We start from the raw sequence: 17,003 nt of genomic DNA on the forward strand, positions 1-17,003 counted from the left end.
TAAAACCACAACAAGAGCAACAATACCTGAAGAACAAGACATTTCTCCACTTTAACAGAAACCTTGAAAACACACAACCTAGATGTCATTCTGTTATTAACACAAGACACTGTGACAGCTAACCCTGATTATACAGTAAAGAGGAACTATCGGGTCAGCAGATCACGCAGTCAATAAAACAACAGCTCTACACTTTTTCACTTGACTTCATAGTTAGAGTTACTCAGTACAGTAAAGCCTACACCTCAACACTCTTTTGGATCTTTACAGTTGATGTCATAGGAATGCTTTTCAAAAAACTTTAAATATCCTGGAATAAGCCTTAAAAAAATCAACACAGAAATCAGCAAGAACAGAGGTAGAGTTTATGTTGCCATCTACAGGTTTTTCCACAAGTGGCTGTTTAAACTAGAGACTTGTGCTATGTTTGTTTTGCAAAATAAAAAAAATTTTAAAATGCCATGACTTTTGTTGAGACTTTGAAACAATATTTTCAGCATTTTTTTACATTATATATATTTTAACACAACTATACTTGGCAAACAGTACTGGGAATATTGTCCTATAGGAACAGTAGGCAGTTCACACACCACGTCCTCTTCCAAGCCATGCAATGTTTTTTTTCACTGTGCCATTCACCCATGTCAGTTATGTCCCTCTTTCTCCCCACTTACTGCACAAGGAAGGGGGTAAAGACGTGGCATCAGCTGAACTATTTTGTTTCAGATGATAAAATGGCATTGGGTTCAGGCAATAAATGCTGATTTTAAAAAAACAACACATACACCAGAACGTGTCAACTTTTGCCCTTCCAAAGTGTGCTCTTCAAGTTTCCTGTGGCTGAATTTGCTAGCAGTTTGGAGCTTACGTCCACACTCCTCAGAGAGGATTGTGACTCACAAAGCATGGAAGACTCACTCAATTTGGCCTCTTTTGAGTTCATTACTGTTGACACGTCCATGTCACTCGATAAGTCCTCGGAGGACAAGTTAAGACACCCTAGCTTGGCAAGAGAATTGGATCTCTTCAGAGGGGAAGAAACAGTCAAACCAGCAAGTCGTAGCCTGGTTTCGATTTCCTGAGTACGTTGTTTTACCAGGCCGGGTTTCCCATGCACACTGTGTATGCTGTCGCTACTAGAACTGCGTGTCAAGTTGGAACTCCTGGAAGATGATGGTGTATAGCATATGGTCTTCAGAAAGTCCTTTGTGTAACTGCTCATGTGTTCTAGCCTGCACAGGACAGGTGTGGAGGTTTTCTGAGACAGTCCCTGTAAGGGGTTTTTGGCCTCTAACTTCTCCACATCATTCTCTCTGGATATTAAAGGTGCTGGACCCAGAAGAGATACTGGGCCTCGGTGCAAAGCCAAATCTTGGTTTTCCTCTGGTATACTAGCATCAATTCTGCTCAGGGAGCTCTCTCTTACCAGTGACGAGGATTCTGATGGCACACTCTTCAGACGCTCCAGTTCTTTGGTATGCTTCCTAACTAAACCAGCTTTTTGAAGCTGAATAAGAGATTCTTGATGCTGCATCAAATAACTGTTTGTGGTTGGCTTTTCCAGATCTTTACTAAACAGCAAGTACTTCAGGTCCTTCGTTGGTTTGACATCTTTTCTGGATGGAGACTCTTCCTTCATCACTTCTGTATTCAGAGGGCTCTTCTCACAGTGGGAATTTCTCCTGGCAAGCAGTGCTTTGACAGATGTTTTTGGTGCATCTTTTGGCTTTTCAGAAATATTACAATGCTGATCCACCACGGATTTGCAGGTGCCACCTTCCAAAACACTAGTTCCCTGCAGCAATGGAGGCAAGACATCATTTTTAGCCCTGATTACTTCCTCAGCCTGCGACTTGCTAGGCATTTGGTCCAACAAGTTAGAAGTCACATGGGAGAGGAGCGAAGGCTGAGTGCAGATTGTAGAACTGCAGCATGCGGCAGCTGGATTCAGCGTTTCACACTGCTCCCCAGAGGCTTCAGCGGATGCACTGGCTGAGGAATACATGCAGTCAGTGCATGACTGGTAGGAAGGCTTGACCTTACTGAGGATTCCAAATATGGCATCGCGCTATAAAAGGAAAGAATAGGCAGTAAGAAGTCAGACAAACAATTTAGTGTGGATGCAGAATAGCAGAGTCAGGTTAGTTTAAAACAAGACAAATTTGCAGATTGAAAGGGAAGACACAGAACAACAGGAAACATTTTATTTATAAGGACTCCAAGGGACTTTAAAGGAAGCCCCTCTCCATTACTGCTGAAGTCTGGGCTCAGCAGTGGGAGTCAAGCCACGAGGATTCCCAGCTGACAGTGTTGGAGGAAACCAACCATTTCAAGTGATGGTCATGAAAGGTTTATAGCATGTTCACGTAGCTGCATGCTCTCTTTGGTGGCTGGCTCCACACCAGCAAAGCGATGTTCAGAAGCACTTCTACAAGGAAAGGCTCAGCATGGAGACGGGTGCTACTACAGGAGCCTTCACTTCCAAACCAAATTACATCATACTCTTAGGACGTGGCGAGTTGTCTCATGCACACGGTGTCGGGTGTTACTAATCATCTACGTTTAAGCCCATACGCACCTCGAACTCCTCTGGGCAGCTCCTCTTGCTGTTGTTGTTATTCAAGTTCTCTCTGTTCAGTAAGTTCTCCTCCTTGTGCACAGACAAGCGCCGCTTCCACCTCTCCACGGGATTTTCCTCCCTGATGCTTTCCTTTCCCGGATCCGCCTGGCTGGGCACACTCCTCCCCTTTGGCATGCTGGACTCCAACTTCTTCACTTCCTTCTCGCAGAAACTTCTCAGCTCTGCCAATGGTTCCACTTTGTCCTTAGCCTTCATTGTCTCCGCCACAGCCTCAGGAGGGATTGGGGGAGGCTGATCCACCAGCAAATTGGCCTGCTCCGAAAGTACGTCTCGCTCCAGATCCTCCACCTGGAAAAATATTTCCCTGTCACCAGGCAGCTTGTTCTCCAGCAGCGAGTCAGACAGGCGTCGGAAGCAGTAGTGAAACCCCCCGGCCTCCATATTGGCTCTGTTGTCCAAGTACGTGGACTGTGAAGGTGCGTCCAGGTCAGATAGGCGGTTTTCTAGATCGATGTCTAAGCTATCGAGCAGGAAGTCACTGGGCCCCGTAGAATCATCTGCATTCTGGGGTAGATTGCTCTCTGCTTGCTGCTTCCACAGCTTGTTATGACGCTGTTTGCTGGGGAGAAAAATAAAAGGCACAAATTACTACAATCAAACACTCAGCAGCTGTTGTATGTAAATGCATCACAGTGCCCTGCCCCATACAAGTCACGCCCCTCAGAAACCTTTGGAGGAAACATGCAATCCCAGCAGATCACCCACTACAGAGGACAGTGGCAACACAGGGCAGAGGAGCAGGATGTACGAAGCAGTCAGGCTCTGGTCTAAACAAGGGAACAAATGGCTGGGTCATTACGTAAGATTCAAGGGAAGAAAAACAACAGCAACCAAAGTCCTCAAGAATCAGGTAACTGTGATTTAAATGGCATTGATCACATCCGTAGTTAGCTGTGATGGAAATGAAGGCGATATGCACATAATGAAGAAACAGAAACAAAGTCCCCCAGAAATTATGCAGCAGCTGAAAGCATCCGGATCAAGTGCACACAAAACATGTACCAGAGTCACTCGAGTATAACTTAAACAAGATGCTCAGCAACAACCAACTAAGGGCCGAATCCAGTTGTTCTCGCTCAGAAAGACTTCCTCAACTTCAGGACTTTGTCCTATGTATGTCTATGCAGCCTCAGGAACTCAGCCAGCTCCAGGCAGGGGAGCCCAGCCACCCAATGAGCTCGCTGGGCCCAATACCCCTTACTCAGTCATTGTGCTCCTTGAGTGGACAGAAGAGCCAACAGATCACCATTTAAGCCTTGTAGCAACAGTAGCACAGTGGCACCTCGATGTGTTTGTTCCATGGCAGCAGCTGCGCCAGACCGCTTCCTGTAGCAGCCCTAGCTGCAACCCGCGCCTGAAACAGCTACTAAAACATTGACCAAAAACTGCCTTCTCTTCCCGTTTTTCACAAAATTGTGTCCCCCCTTTCCAAGCAACTCTGATAATTTTTAACTTATTTGCCCAGCATAGGCCCCACATGCGCGTACACACAACTGCAAATTGCTAATCCTGCTTTGTGAGACATCCTACTCTGCAACAGGCTCTTTTCGTTTCCTTGCAAGTCACCTTCTCATTCCACCCATCACCTTACCTTGCATCTAAAATCCCTTCATATTCCAGCAGCTGTTTCATGAAGCCTGCATTTGGTCTTGCAATGCTGCGTTTTTGCTTCACGTAATTATAGGCTTTTTCCAAAGACCAGCCAAATTCCTTCATTGCATAAGCTATAACTGTAGAGGCAGACCGGCTAACACCCATTTTGCAGTGTACCAGACACTTAGAGTGATTTTTCCTAGAGAGGAAGGCAAAAAATAAGAAAAACTATATCTCAAATCCTTTTGTTTATTAAGTTTTACTATCACAGGTTTATATGGTGCATGGATGGTCATTTGTTCACCTTACCGAGCCAACGTCACAGCTCAGAGGGAGTTAATTGGTTTGGGTTAAATGGTCCAAGAAAATAAACTCTCAAGGAAAGTTAGAATTTGGAGAAGTGTAACACCCCCTAACCACTCTCCTCTCACGCCAACCACACTGCTATTTCAGATACTATCCAAAGCTCCCTTTATCTGCATGTCCCTGTCTTTGGAGATGTGGACCGAACAGGCGTGGTGGGTTCCCTACCAAACCCCCCTGCACTGTTCACTGCATATTAGGGCTTCTGTATCACCTGTGCCCTGGAGGGTGGAGTGACTGAATGAAAATCACAGAGCAAGAAGTCTCACAAATAAAGAGGCTTCCTCAGAGAGGTTGGTGCAATCCGAAGAGCAAGTAACAGGGTTGGAGGCCCAGCGGGGCTGGGCAAGAAGGCCCTTATGCCAGGTCCCCATCTTCAAAGGTGGAGGCAAGGCAACTGAATGATGGATCACACATGGGAATAAATGTCTCCTGCTATGTATTTATGAACCTCAACGCCTATTACATCACCTGACAGAATTGTGCCACAATCTGTCAGGGATGGGACCTCCACAGCTTCAGATGCAGTTCCTTACTTTTTGAGCCCATTATTAATCCTGGCATTGTGGCTGATGGACAAAATCAAATTCAATCGCTAGTTACACCCCTGCAACCCTAATGATTTGGTCCTTACTTAGGGCAGGATTTGGCCAATTAATGAAAGACGCCAAATTAACCAGGTGTCACTGTCCAGCTACCCCATGCAGATCCGAATGAAGAAAAGCCCATCAAGTTACAAGCCACACGCTGAAACCTCAGCAGAATGTGAGTGGTTCATGTCACTAACTGTTGCTGGGAGCCATTGCTCTGCTTATTCTATCACAGACAAAATTCAAGGATTTCAAAATGTTTTACTTCATCAGAAGGACCCTTAGGGGCTCTTGAATCTTTTAGGGCGTTAGGTGCAAACACAAACAGAATGTAGCTTCATTACTGGAAACAAACAAACATTCTGTTTTTAAAAAGGGAAACAAAAAAGCAAGTTGAACAAGGCGCCGAAGATAAAATCTCAGCACGATTGTGACTGGTTGTGAAGGGGTTAATGATTAACCACTGACGGGAACAGACGTGGTATTTGGGCATTCCAGGGGCCCTAGGGAACTCCCTTTTCAAAGGCCTTTGCGAGAGCAGGGATCCCAGAAACCTCTTCAGCGCCTCACAAAGAGCCCAGCAATTAAGCAGCAAAGGGACAGCTACTTAATTGGCTTGGTAGAGCTACTTAACTGACATGGCAGTAAAGGCACTGAATGAGTTATTGTGCCAAACCTAGGGACAGCGAGCTGGGAGCACGAAGGAGTCCAGCGGAACTGGCTACTGAGGATAGAGTCAAAGCCAGAACAGATGGATGGACACTGTTCAGGACTTCTCCGAAAGCAATGAGTTTCCAGTACTAGACAGCAGGGTGGTTACTTCCCTATTGAATACACTTCTCATTGCACTTGCCCTGAAATGGGAACCACAGCTCTGTGACAAACAGGGAATTCAGAGGGAGGCAGGTTTCAAAAAGCTTCTGCAAATGGTTCCATATCGTCTGCTGAAATGCTATTCAGCAGCATGCCGAGGGCACAACACTATCCTTACAATACCCACAGTACTGGTGAGGGAGCTCCCTCGCCCCCTGCTGGAGGAAGCGCCTCAGTGTCATGCAAGGACTCGACATCACTCCACAGATTCCAATGACAGGTTCTTATCCCGACCTCCGATGTCCCCAAGCACTGACTCGCTCATCTCCATCCACTTACTTGGCTTTATTTATGAAATGATATGCCTCATTCCAGTGAGCCAGGAGGTCTGTCGTCTCCTCGTCATACACCCGGATATTATGATACGCGAACAGACCAGGAAAAAAATTATCGATCTCCCTGGTGACATTTAAAATGTAGTAGACGCTGCAGGATGCAAAAGGAAACAAAGGCAGAGAGAGAGTTTACTTATCACAGCCCTGGAAGGGGAACTGGAATTCATGTGATAAACCATACACAACCCAGTGTAACATGGGTGCTCTTACTGCATGGGACGATCAGCAGCCCTTAGATCAGCTCTAAGCCCTCCGCTTCCGATTAAATCAGCTGGAGTTCTACATGTGAGGGACTAGCTGAATCGAGCCCCCAGCTCATCTCTCTCTACTATTATGGTCCCATGTAAAGATGGAGAACAGAGGAAAAATGACTTGCCCACTCTACCAATGGGGAAGCTGAGGGAGAGAGAGGTGCAGAAACTTGATCCAAGTCTCTCAGTGAATCAACGGCAGTGCTAGGAAAAGAACCCGGGAGTCCTGATTCTCAAACTTGTGCTTTCGTAACAAGCTCATCCTTTCTTCCTTCTTCCAACCAGAAATATGAAATGAAAGTTGCATCATTTTACTCTACTTCTGCAGGATATAACAGCAGGATTTTTATAATACAATTGGCGTATACTGGGAGAGAATGCATGCCCATATTAAGTTATTATTTCATATAATTCAGACAAATCAATAGCACATGATATTTATTCAAGGATTTGTCCAGCTTTGACTTTTAAAAATAGATTTCAAGGATACCATCACTACAGATCAAAGGATTAATTTGCTAGTTGTTTTACTTATTCAAAAGTGTTCAGACATCTGTTCCCAAGGACTACCGTTTAAACATCTTTATTCCTGCTGTTGAGCAATAACTTTTCAGAGTCTCATTATAGGGGCCGACATGTGTCCTGGGCAAGCAGCAAGTATTTATACACAAAATTTCCATTGGCCTAAAACACGTAAAGCAAATAAAGCCAAGAAGTGATGTCGTGATGAGAGTTCACTGACACACACGACTGCAGCCACCTGTCTGCACTAGTGGAATGGAGAACAATTCACACAACTCTGCTCATCTCCAGGCAGTTTTTCACCATTTGGATAAGAGCTTTACCCCAAATACTGTAATGCGTAATCTTCTGAAGTATTTGGGAATTCACACCTCAGACAACAATAAGCTTGCTCAGTATTAACTAGACTCCTATAGAGGATTTGTCTTCCCTAGATCTCAAGGCACTTTACAAATGAGGACAAATATTATCTCCATTGTACAGGTGGGAAAACTGAGATAGAAAGAGAGGAACCATCTGGTCCAAGGTCACTACTGAGAACAGAAGGCAAGTGTCCCAATCCTGTGCCCTATCTACTGAAGTATGGCCTGCATGTATCATATTTCATTTCACAGGACACCCGAACACGCAACTGAAAACAAGTGATTTGAGGATTTAAGAGTCTAATGTGTAACAGCCGACATTAAGTAGCGGAAAGGGCCAGTACTCACCCCGAGCCTTGAAGCTCTTCCAGGTTGGAGGCATTCCACTCAGACCCCTAGGATACAAGTCACACACACACAGAGTAAGCCTTGGTTCTGCTGGGCACTGTACAGTCACTGATCAAACACTGTGCTCTTTGCAATCTGGGCAGTATTTTCTCAGGAGCACTAAACTAAAACATAGGCAATGGTTTCTGAAAAGAGTATAACAGGACATGAGGGTCTAGGGCCTTGTATAGCAATGCAGAGGTATTCTGCTGACTCATCCTAGCAACCGGGCCAGACTGGTCCTATTAGCTACAACCCAAGAGTATAAAATGTTGAGAGTCTCTCTGAGGCAAGAGGAAGGTAGGGGGAGAGAGAGAGGGGTCAGTCTGCAGGAAGAAACCCTAGGAAGCTCAGGCTGAGGTTTATTATTTATATTACAGAGCACATACAGGTCCCAAACAAAATACACCTAGAAAGAGTCCCTGCCCTGAACAGCTTACAACCACAGAATTATAGAAATGAGGCCTGGAAGGGACCTCAAGAAGTCATCCAGTCCAGCCCCCTGTGGTGAAGCAGGACCAAATAAACTTAGACCATCCCTGACAGGTGTTCCTTGTTAAGCTATGGCTCTTGACCTGACTTATGACATAGGAAGCTTTTGGGCTAATATATATTAGCACGTGGTTTTAACAGGAAAGAGTAAAAAGTGTGTGCTCGACCCTAGGTGGGCACATCAGGATTAGAGGCTGGTGTAAACTGTCATGTCACCTCCCACTTACAGTGTACTCCACTGACTACCTTCTTCTAGCAGTATTTTTCATGGGTCCCAAGAGTTTGAGAGTATGACAGCACTACTGACTTTCTTATTATATGTATCTGTTTTTTGTTCAGTAGCATTAATGCTTTGGTTTATCTGGATGATAAATACAACTTTTATGTTCATATTCCCGTGATTCATCAATCCCACCTGTTACATAATTTACGTAGCCACGAAGGGAAAGAACCTGTTAACTGTGACCGGTGCACTTTGCACCTCAGGTAATTTCAGGCTGCACTGTCCAACCTGATCTAAGCAACCTCCAGCGATGGGGATTCTACAGCTTCCCTTGGAAGCAGCTTAACTACCGTTATAGGCAGAATTTTCTTCCTAATATCTAACCTAAATCTCCCTTGCTGCAGATTAAGCCCATTACTATTAGCCTGGAGAACAACAGATCACACTCCTCTTTACAACAGTCCTTAATATATCTGAAGATTGTTCTCAGGCCCCCCACCCTGACAGTCTTCTTTTCTCAAGACTAACCAGGCCCAGTTTGTTTAACCTTCCCTCCCAAGTCAGGGTTTCTAAACCTTTGATTATTTTTGTTGCTCTCCTCTGGACTCTCTCCAGTTTGTCCACGTTTCCTAGAGTGCGGCGCCCAGAATTGGACACAGTTCTCCAGCTGAGGCCTCACCAGGGCTGAGCAGAGCGGGACAATGACCTCCCAGGTCTTACATACGACACTCCTGTTAACATGCCCCAGAACGATATTAGCCTTTTTTGCAACCACATCATATTGTTGGCTGAACAGGCCTAAACAGGCCAGACAGACAAAGGGCAAGAGACAGAGAATATTATTATTCCTATTCTACAGATCCCTAAAACTGAAGCACAAGATTAAGTAACTTGCCCAAGGTCACAGAGTGGAGCTTTCACAGATCCAGGGAAAGAACCCAGATCTCCTGAGTCCCAAAGCTGTGCCTTACCACAAAACCATCCCTCCTCTAAACTGAGGAAGCGTTAGGCCTATTACTTAAAGAAAACGACAGAGATGGCACGTTTGGACAACATGCGTGCAGTGTGTTAGGAGCACAGTGGGAACGTTCCCAGATTACAAAGTAATAATAAGCAGGATTTCAATCAAGAAAGTTCACAAAGAGCGATCCTATGAAGGGGACCGAACGGAAAAGAAGACAGGATGTGGGACACTAAGGATGCATCTCCAGGTTGCCTGTTCAGATCCAATCTCAGCTGGTAGTGAGCAGCACTGGATCTGCTCGCTTACTTGCACAAAGTGAGTTAGACAGTCTCAGAGTGGTTCCTAGCACATCACAAAACCCACCACAAATGAACATTCCCTCTTTTCAAGATCATAAATTGCATAGGAAAACCAATCAGACATTCTGCAAAATAAAGTGGTCGTTATCAGAGTTCCCTCTAATTTTTTAAGTCCATGTGCGGAATGAATTTTGTGATGTGCACCGATATGGAAGTGATGCATATCGGTGCACATAACACAGTTCATGTGGTGGGGGTGGGGCCGAGGAGTTTGGCGTGTGGGAGGGGGCTCAGGGCTGGGGTAGATGGTTGGAGTGTGGGGGATGAGGGCTCTGGCTGGGGGTGTGGGCTCTGGGGATGAGTGGGTGAGATGGCCCCTAAAAGCCATGGGAGAAATTACTGCAGAGGTACATGTACAACACATTGCCTGGAGAACAAAGAGGATTTTAAAATATGATTCACCCTCAGAGGCCTATTTCCTCTGAGTCTATCGTGGAAAAGATGACACTGCTACAAAGTGCAGAATTGCTCCCGTCTCAATTAAATCTTTGTTCTGGATGGCAACTTCCAGTTTTGTTTGGAGTACCACCTAGTGGCAAGAGATTACAAGAGACTCATCCCCGCTCTGAGCCTGTTCATAGGCTGAACAAGCAAATCACCTTCCAAACTGATGATTTATATAAAGCCAGCCACATAGAATCATAGAATAACAGAGTTGGAAGGGACCTCTGGAGGCCATCTAGTCCAACCCCCTGCCCAGAGCAGGACCAATCCCAACTAAATCATCCCAGCCAGGGCTTTGTCAAGCCTGATCTTAAAAACTTCTAAGGAAGGGGATTCCACCACCTCCCTAGGTAACCCATTCCTGTGTTTCACCACCCTCCTAGTGAAAAAGTTTTTCCTAATATCCAACCTAAATCTCCCCCACTGCAACTTGAGACCATTACTCCTTGTCCTGTCATCTGCTATCACTGAGAATAGTCTAGATCCATCCTCTTTGGATCCACCTTTCAGGTAGTTAAAAGCAGCTATCAAATCCCCGCTCATTCTTCTCTTCCGTAGACTGAACAATCCCAGTTCCCTCAGCCTCTCCTCATAAGTCATGTGTTCCAGACCCCTAATCATTTTTGTTGCCCTTTGCTGGACTCTCTCCAATTTATCCACATCCTTCTTGTAGTGTGGGGCCCAAAACTGGACACAGTACTCCAGATGAGGCCTCACCAATGTCGAATAGAGGGGGACAATCACGTCCCTCGATCTGCTCGCTATGCCCCTACTTATACACCTCAAAATGCCATTGGCCTTCTTGGCAACAAGGGCACACTGTTGACTCATATCCAGCTTCTCGTCCACTGTCACCCCTAGGTCCTTCTCTGCAGAACTGCTGCCTAGCCATTCGGTCCCTAGTCTGTAGCAGTGCATTGGATTCTTCCGTCCTAAGTGCAGGACTCTGCACTTGTCCTTGTTGAACCTCATCAGATTTCTTTTGGCCCAATCCTCCAATTTGTCTAGGTCCCTCTGTATCCTATCCCTACCCTCCAGCGTATCTACCTCTCCTCCCAATTTAGTGTCATCCGCAAACTTGCTGAGGGTGCAATCCACACCATCCTCCAGATCATTAATGAAGATATTGAACAAAACTGGCCCCAGGACCGACCCTTGGGGCACTCCGCTAGATACCGGCTGCCAACTAGACATGGAGCCATTGATTATCTACATGGAAGGCACTTTGACTCTCTTAGTGTATTATCATTACCTTTGATTCAGCAAGGCAAAAATAGAGGGCACATAACTGGTACATTTGGACTGTGTCATGATCTAGGTCCTTATCCCGTCTTAAAGAAAAATGACTCCTATTCCTAGAAATATGAAATAAATCCATAAAAGGCAGCCTTTCCTGTGCACAGTGCACCCAACAAACAGGAGCACAAACATCAGGGCAGGAACACCATTTTATTAAATCTACTTACTTCCAAAGCAGGGTAACAGGTTATTGTGCACATGGCAAAGTCACAGCAGTGGGAATAAATGGTGAAAAGGGAAAGACGAAGCACTTCCTCAGAGCAGTTCTCAGGACGTGGGGGAAGGCTGTTTTCCCATGTACTGTATCAACCACTGGCAACCTCTTATTTATTTTCTTTCCATTAGAATAAGAAGCTCCCATACTAAGACTCTAGCCCCTGCCAATTATCTACAATTACAAAAGCAAAATGTCATTCAGCCAAATCACCCTCCTGCCTAGAAGCAGGTCCTCATCCAACATTACATGTGTTATGTGCGCCCCCGTACGTCAGTCTGCTCCTCAGCTCCTTTACTTCTCTTCAAAGGCCAGGTGAAACAAACATCCCCCCACAGCACGTCACCACATACAGGACCCTCCACCACGCCAGGCCCATGATGTGTGCTGCTCCTGAGCTGAGCTGGCCAGGAGAGGACCACTGATGCAGCACATTCACTCACAGGGAGAGAAAGGATCAGGAAGGCACCCTGTCCCTCTTGCCAGCCCATCAGTGCAGCCCTGTGTGTTCAGAATGAAGGCTCAGATAGCAGAAAGAGCTGCTGGGATGTGGGCCTTTGGAAGTGACATAGGGAGAGGAAGGAAAGGAGGCCTATAGTTTCCTTGTATAATAGGCTAAACATTAGGCTACGGCACCTGCTGGTTTTTCTCCCCATTGCAGCCTTTATACCCAGTGCAGCTTGCCTGGAGCTCAGTGGCGGCTAGTGTTTGACTGATGCCCCCTCCTCACACCCAGCATAGCTTCTGACTCCGTGGCTTACCAGATACAGATGATCAAAAATTAGAGATGGTTTGTCCATCTGCCCCAGGATAAGCAGCATTTCATTGTCTATAAATTCCTTGAATTCTTTCAAGTTGCAATTCATCTGCTTCTCCAGTTCATTTCGTATCTGTGGGGCAGAAAATGACAAAGTATGCCACTTAGGAAATGATAGCATACCACCTAGATAGTGGGCTGTGCAGAATGATTGTCCACTTTTAAAAGGAGAGTGCCAATAAATTATACATACATGCATTAGAGAAAGAGAGAGACTACAGTCCACAGAGAAGTATGTAAATGCTTTCAGAGACAAATAACCTCAGTAAAAGGTCACATGAGGCCCCAGATTCAGGCTTTGTAAATAAAGCTTCATGCAAAACCCAATATGAACAAAAAACTGTTCTGGTATTTTTCACTATGAAGCATTCCCCTGAAGTGCTCAACACCCTGCACTGTGCTAGCTCCGAAGAAACAAAAGCAACCCCCCTAGAAACAAGAAGTGAAAAACAGCAGCATCATTGTGAAAAGGGAATTAGATCTTTTAAAGTTTCTCACTTTTAAGTTGGAAGGTAAGAACATTTTTAAGGTGTATAGATTTTCCTCTTTATCCCCTCCCTTTAAAAGCCAAACCTACCACAGCTTTCTACATTATAACACTGCATGTGAGTAACTCTAATAAAACAGAAGAATCTGAGCATTTTCCGGGCAGCCTAAGAAGAAATGTTGGCAACCAATTTGTATGGCTTTTACCACTGCACAAAGCTCCAGGCAAGTTCACACTCAGGGTACATTGTGGGTCAGTTTCCAGGTTTCCTTATACCTTGGGCTCCGATAGGACCTCCCATCGGAGTATTTCAATCACTTGTTGTAAGGACTCTAAAAGTCCACTGTGAGGTTGATGATATCCTATTTTACAGATGGGAAAACTGAGGGGCAGAGAACAGAAATCTTATCCCAGGACATGGAGTGAATCTTGTAAGCACAGTGGAAATATATATCCTGAGGGTCCTGACTCCCAGTCCTCTCTGACCCTTATCCAGTGCTACCTCCCATACTCTGGACAACAACAGGAACCGAGTGGTCACAGGCCAGCAAATGGTCGGTTTTGCTTACTTCCTTGGAGGTCACATTTTCCAGGTCTTTGCTCATCATGATACTTCGGAGTTTGGCTTTAATGAACCGCTCTGTTCTTTCCCCCTCAGTTGGCCTGCAAAGGAAAATTAAAGGAACTATCCAGACAGGCATTTCACTGGGGCAGAAGGCCTCAGCGATGCTCTCTCTGTATAATGATACTCTTACATGGAGAAGGGATGGGAAAGACTCAAGTTAAACTGACACTGATGACAGAGGAAAACTTCACAAAAATATGTATGAACCAAAAAGAGATCAAACTATTGGAGAAATGAAAGGGAAAATGTGGGATTTATGAAGTGAATGAAGACATTCAAAATAAAACTCAGAACTGACTTGTCAACAAACAATGCTGGAGAATCAGGGCGTGTCGACTCCAGGTCCTGCATCGTGTTCCACTCATTGATGCAACTCTGGTCCGAACTGATGCAGCTTTCATAGTATGTGGCCCAGACCAGGGCCATTCCACCTGGGAAGTAATTGTACCTCCGTGCGACCTCACAAGCTTTGTGGAGGATCTGCAGGGCAGACCTGCAAATTTCAAAAGCAAAGAAGGGGAGAATCTGAGCATCATGGGGAGTAGGAGCACACAGAAGCCAGGGCCCTAGAGATTTTCAGCGGAGACTTATTTTCAACTTTGTTCCAACTTTGGTTTGGTTTGGTTTTTTGACAGCAGAAGGTTTGCTTTTTCCGATTTCAGATAGAGGAGTCACAAAACTCTGAACAGTATGGTTTGGATGCCCTCTTGTGATCTGGTAACCACTGAACATACGACGAAATTCACCCCATGCAAGAGACCAGCACAAGGCCTATGCACCACTTGTGTCCTGCTGGGTCTTAATCATTAGCTAACTTAAAAACTCAGACAAAAAATGTAAGAATGTGGACACTTCAAACCACCTCTACCAAGGAGTCGAAAAGCACATTTAACAGCATTCCTAGCCCCTGGCACACACCGAGAACAGAGCCCAGATTGGGTAATTTGTTTTTGCAAATTATAGCATTTAACTTTAAAAAAAACCTCTCAGTTCTGTAGATGTTATTACACTGAACACATTAACCACATCTGAAGCTGCTAACCGGAGGGGCAGAGTTTTAAAATGGCAGTAACAAGGGGTTTGTTTGTTTGTGTACCAAATAATCCCTAAAATTACATCTTTTTCCATATCCACATCATTTCCCTATTAAATGTTACAAGAGCTCAGATTTCATAAACTTCAGTGCAGCCCACATAAAATATGTGCTAAAATATATGCAATTTGTTACATATCAGAACAAGTCCCTTAAAAATCACCACCATTAAAGGCAATCTGTGGTCATAGCAGTCAGGGATTTCACGATATTTAAATATCCCCATTTTGCTGTTTTGGGATGTCTGTACATGGGTGGGTGTGATTATAAAAGCTCAGCCAACATAATCAAAAGCTGCAAAGTGAAACCCTGGGCTTCATGGAAAGTTATCAGACAGCAGGAACTCCAGGGCAACACTGCAGCAACAAAGAGCACTGGAATTTCCGTGAGACTGGCAAGAGCTCCTGAGATGCCCTCTTAAGATAGTTACAAAAATACAGAGAGCCAGTATGGGGTCTGCAGCCTGATTAATTCCATGTTCAACTCAGTTCTCATATTTAATCATCTTATTCATGGAATTTCCCTCAGTGCTTATACTAGAACAGAAGCACGTAATTTACCATCAGGAAAATGGTACAGCATGCTCATTACTCCTTTCAGCATATTTACCTGCTGAGACAACCTGCTTTCTACAAATGGAATTTTTTTCTAAAGGTACTAAATAACAGCTATGTAAAATGCTAAATGCAGGTTTGTTTGTTTTTAAAAAAAGCTAACATAAATGATCATCTTTTTTTTTTTAGTAAAACTAAATCAGCAACATACATACCACATAGCTTGTACAGAAACTGGTTTGAAGATATGCATCTTCCCTGCAGTGCTCACACTAAATCCACTAACAGAGAGAGAAGAAAAAGTCATACAATGCCCCCTTTTGCATTAGATGCTCCATTCAGCAAACCACCACTGTTTTCCTGCTAAGACAGTAACACCCATGCTGCAAGGCAAAACAAATCATGGCCATTGCAGTACGTGTGGGCTGGCATTGACAGTTCACTAGAATCAAAAATGGGAATTTATGCAACCTGATTGTCTAACACGGCTCTTAATGTCTTGCAAACAAGACTGTGAAGGGAAAAGTTTGCCCAAGCGCACTGCAATTAATTAAAATATTGCATATTTGTTTACTTTAAGAAATCACTAATAAGATCTAACACATTCTATCAGATAGCACAAGGATAGCAATAAGCAAAAATAAATGATCAATTAAACAGACTGGGTGAAAGAACCTAAATTTGAATTCTCCTTAAGTGTAAAAATGAAAGAGACTCTTAAAACAGCCCTCTAACAGGGCAAAATAAATCAACCCTAATATCCTCTGAGCTCTAACCTGAGCTATTAGGCTCTTGCGCTCTCTGACACTCAAATTCATCCTTCTAGACATTAAAATGTTTTTGTTTCGTACCCATCTCCATCAAGATGTATCTTGGTATCACTCCACAGGCGCAGGACCATCCCAATAGTGCAGCTTTTACTACCATGGAAAAGGAAAGAAGTGACAGCATTCAATGCTATTGGTATAAGGAGTTCAAATGCAGGACACAATACTCGGAATTAACAGTAGAAAGTAACCTTAGATTCTGAATACTATTGTCATAAATATAAAGGGAAGAGTAACCACCTTTCTGTATACAGTGCTATAAAATCCCTCCTGGCCAGAGGCAACGTCCTGTTACCTGTAAAGGGTTAAGAAGCTCAGCTAACCTGGCTGGCACCTGACCCAAAGGACCAATAAGGGAACAAGATACTTTCAAATCTTGGGGGGGGGGAGGGGGGGCTTGTTTGTGCTCTTTGTTTACGTGGTTGTTCTCTCTTGGGACTGAGAGAGGCCAGACAGAAATCCATGTTCTCCACCCAATCCTAATCCAAGTCTCCAATATTGCAACCAGTATAGGTAAGCCAGGCAAGGCGGATTAGTTTCTCTTTTGTTTTATGTGAATTTTCCCTGTGTTAAGAGGGAAGTTTATTCCTGTTTTCTGTAACTTTAAGGTTTTGCCCAGAGGGGGATCCTCTGTGTTTTGAATCTGGATACCCTGTAAAGTATTTTCCATCCTGATTTTACAGAGGTG

At 44.5% G+C, this 17,003-nt stretch overlaps 1 protein-coding gene across 1 annotated transcript in view; it reads right to left on the reverse strand.

Annotated features, from left to right (window-relative positions):
• Nucleotides 1-582: 582 nt before the first annotated feature.
• The window catches only part of SSH1 (slingshot protein phosphatase 1), a 59,775-nt gene continuing 43,354 nt past the window's right edge, over nt 583-17,003 (reverse strand). Inside the window, exons 6-15 of the mRNA XM_077835143.1 lie at nt 16,340-16,408; nt 15,704-15,769; nt 14,140-14,334; nt 13,786-13,879; nt 12,674-12,802; nt 7,879-7,925; nt 6,340-6,486; nt 4,233-4,433; nt 2,579-3,200; nt 583-2,068 (exon numbers count right to left, since the gene is read on the reverse strand). Coding sequence (XP_077691269.1) covers nt 797-2,068; nt 2,579-3,200; nt 4,233-4,433; nt 6,340-6,486; nt 7,879-7,925; nt 12,674-12,802; nt 13,786-13,879; nt 14,140-14,334; nt 15,704-15,769; nt 16,340-16,408 — 2,842 coding nt within the window. The 3' untranslated portion in view covers nt 583-796. The remainder of the gene's footprint in view (nt 2,069-2,578; nt 3,201-4,232; nt 4,434-6,339; nt 6,487-7,878; nt 7,926-12,673; nt 12,803-13,785; nt 13,880-14,139; nt 14,335-15,703; nt 15,770-16,339; nt 16,409-17,003) is intronic.

This window comes from Eretmochelys imbricata, chromosome 15, assembly GCF_965152235.1.
Source record: "Eretmochelys imbricata isolate rEreImb1 chromosome 15, rEreImb1.hap1, whole genome shotgun sequence".
Lineage (NCBI taxonomy): Eukaryota > Metazoa > Chordata > Testudines > Cheloniidae > Eretmochelys > Eretmochelys imbricata.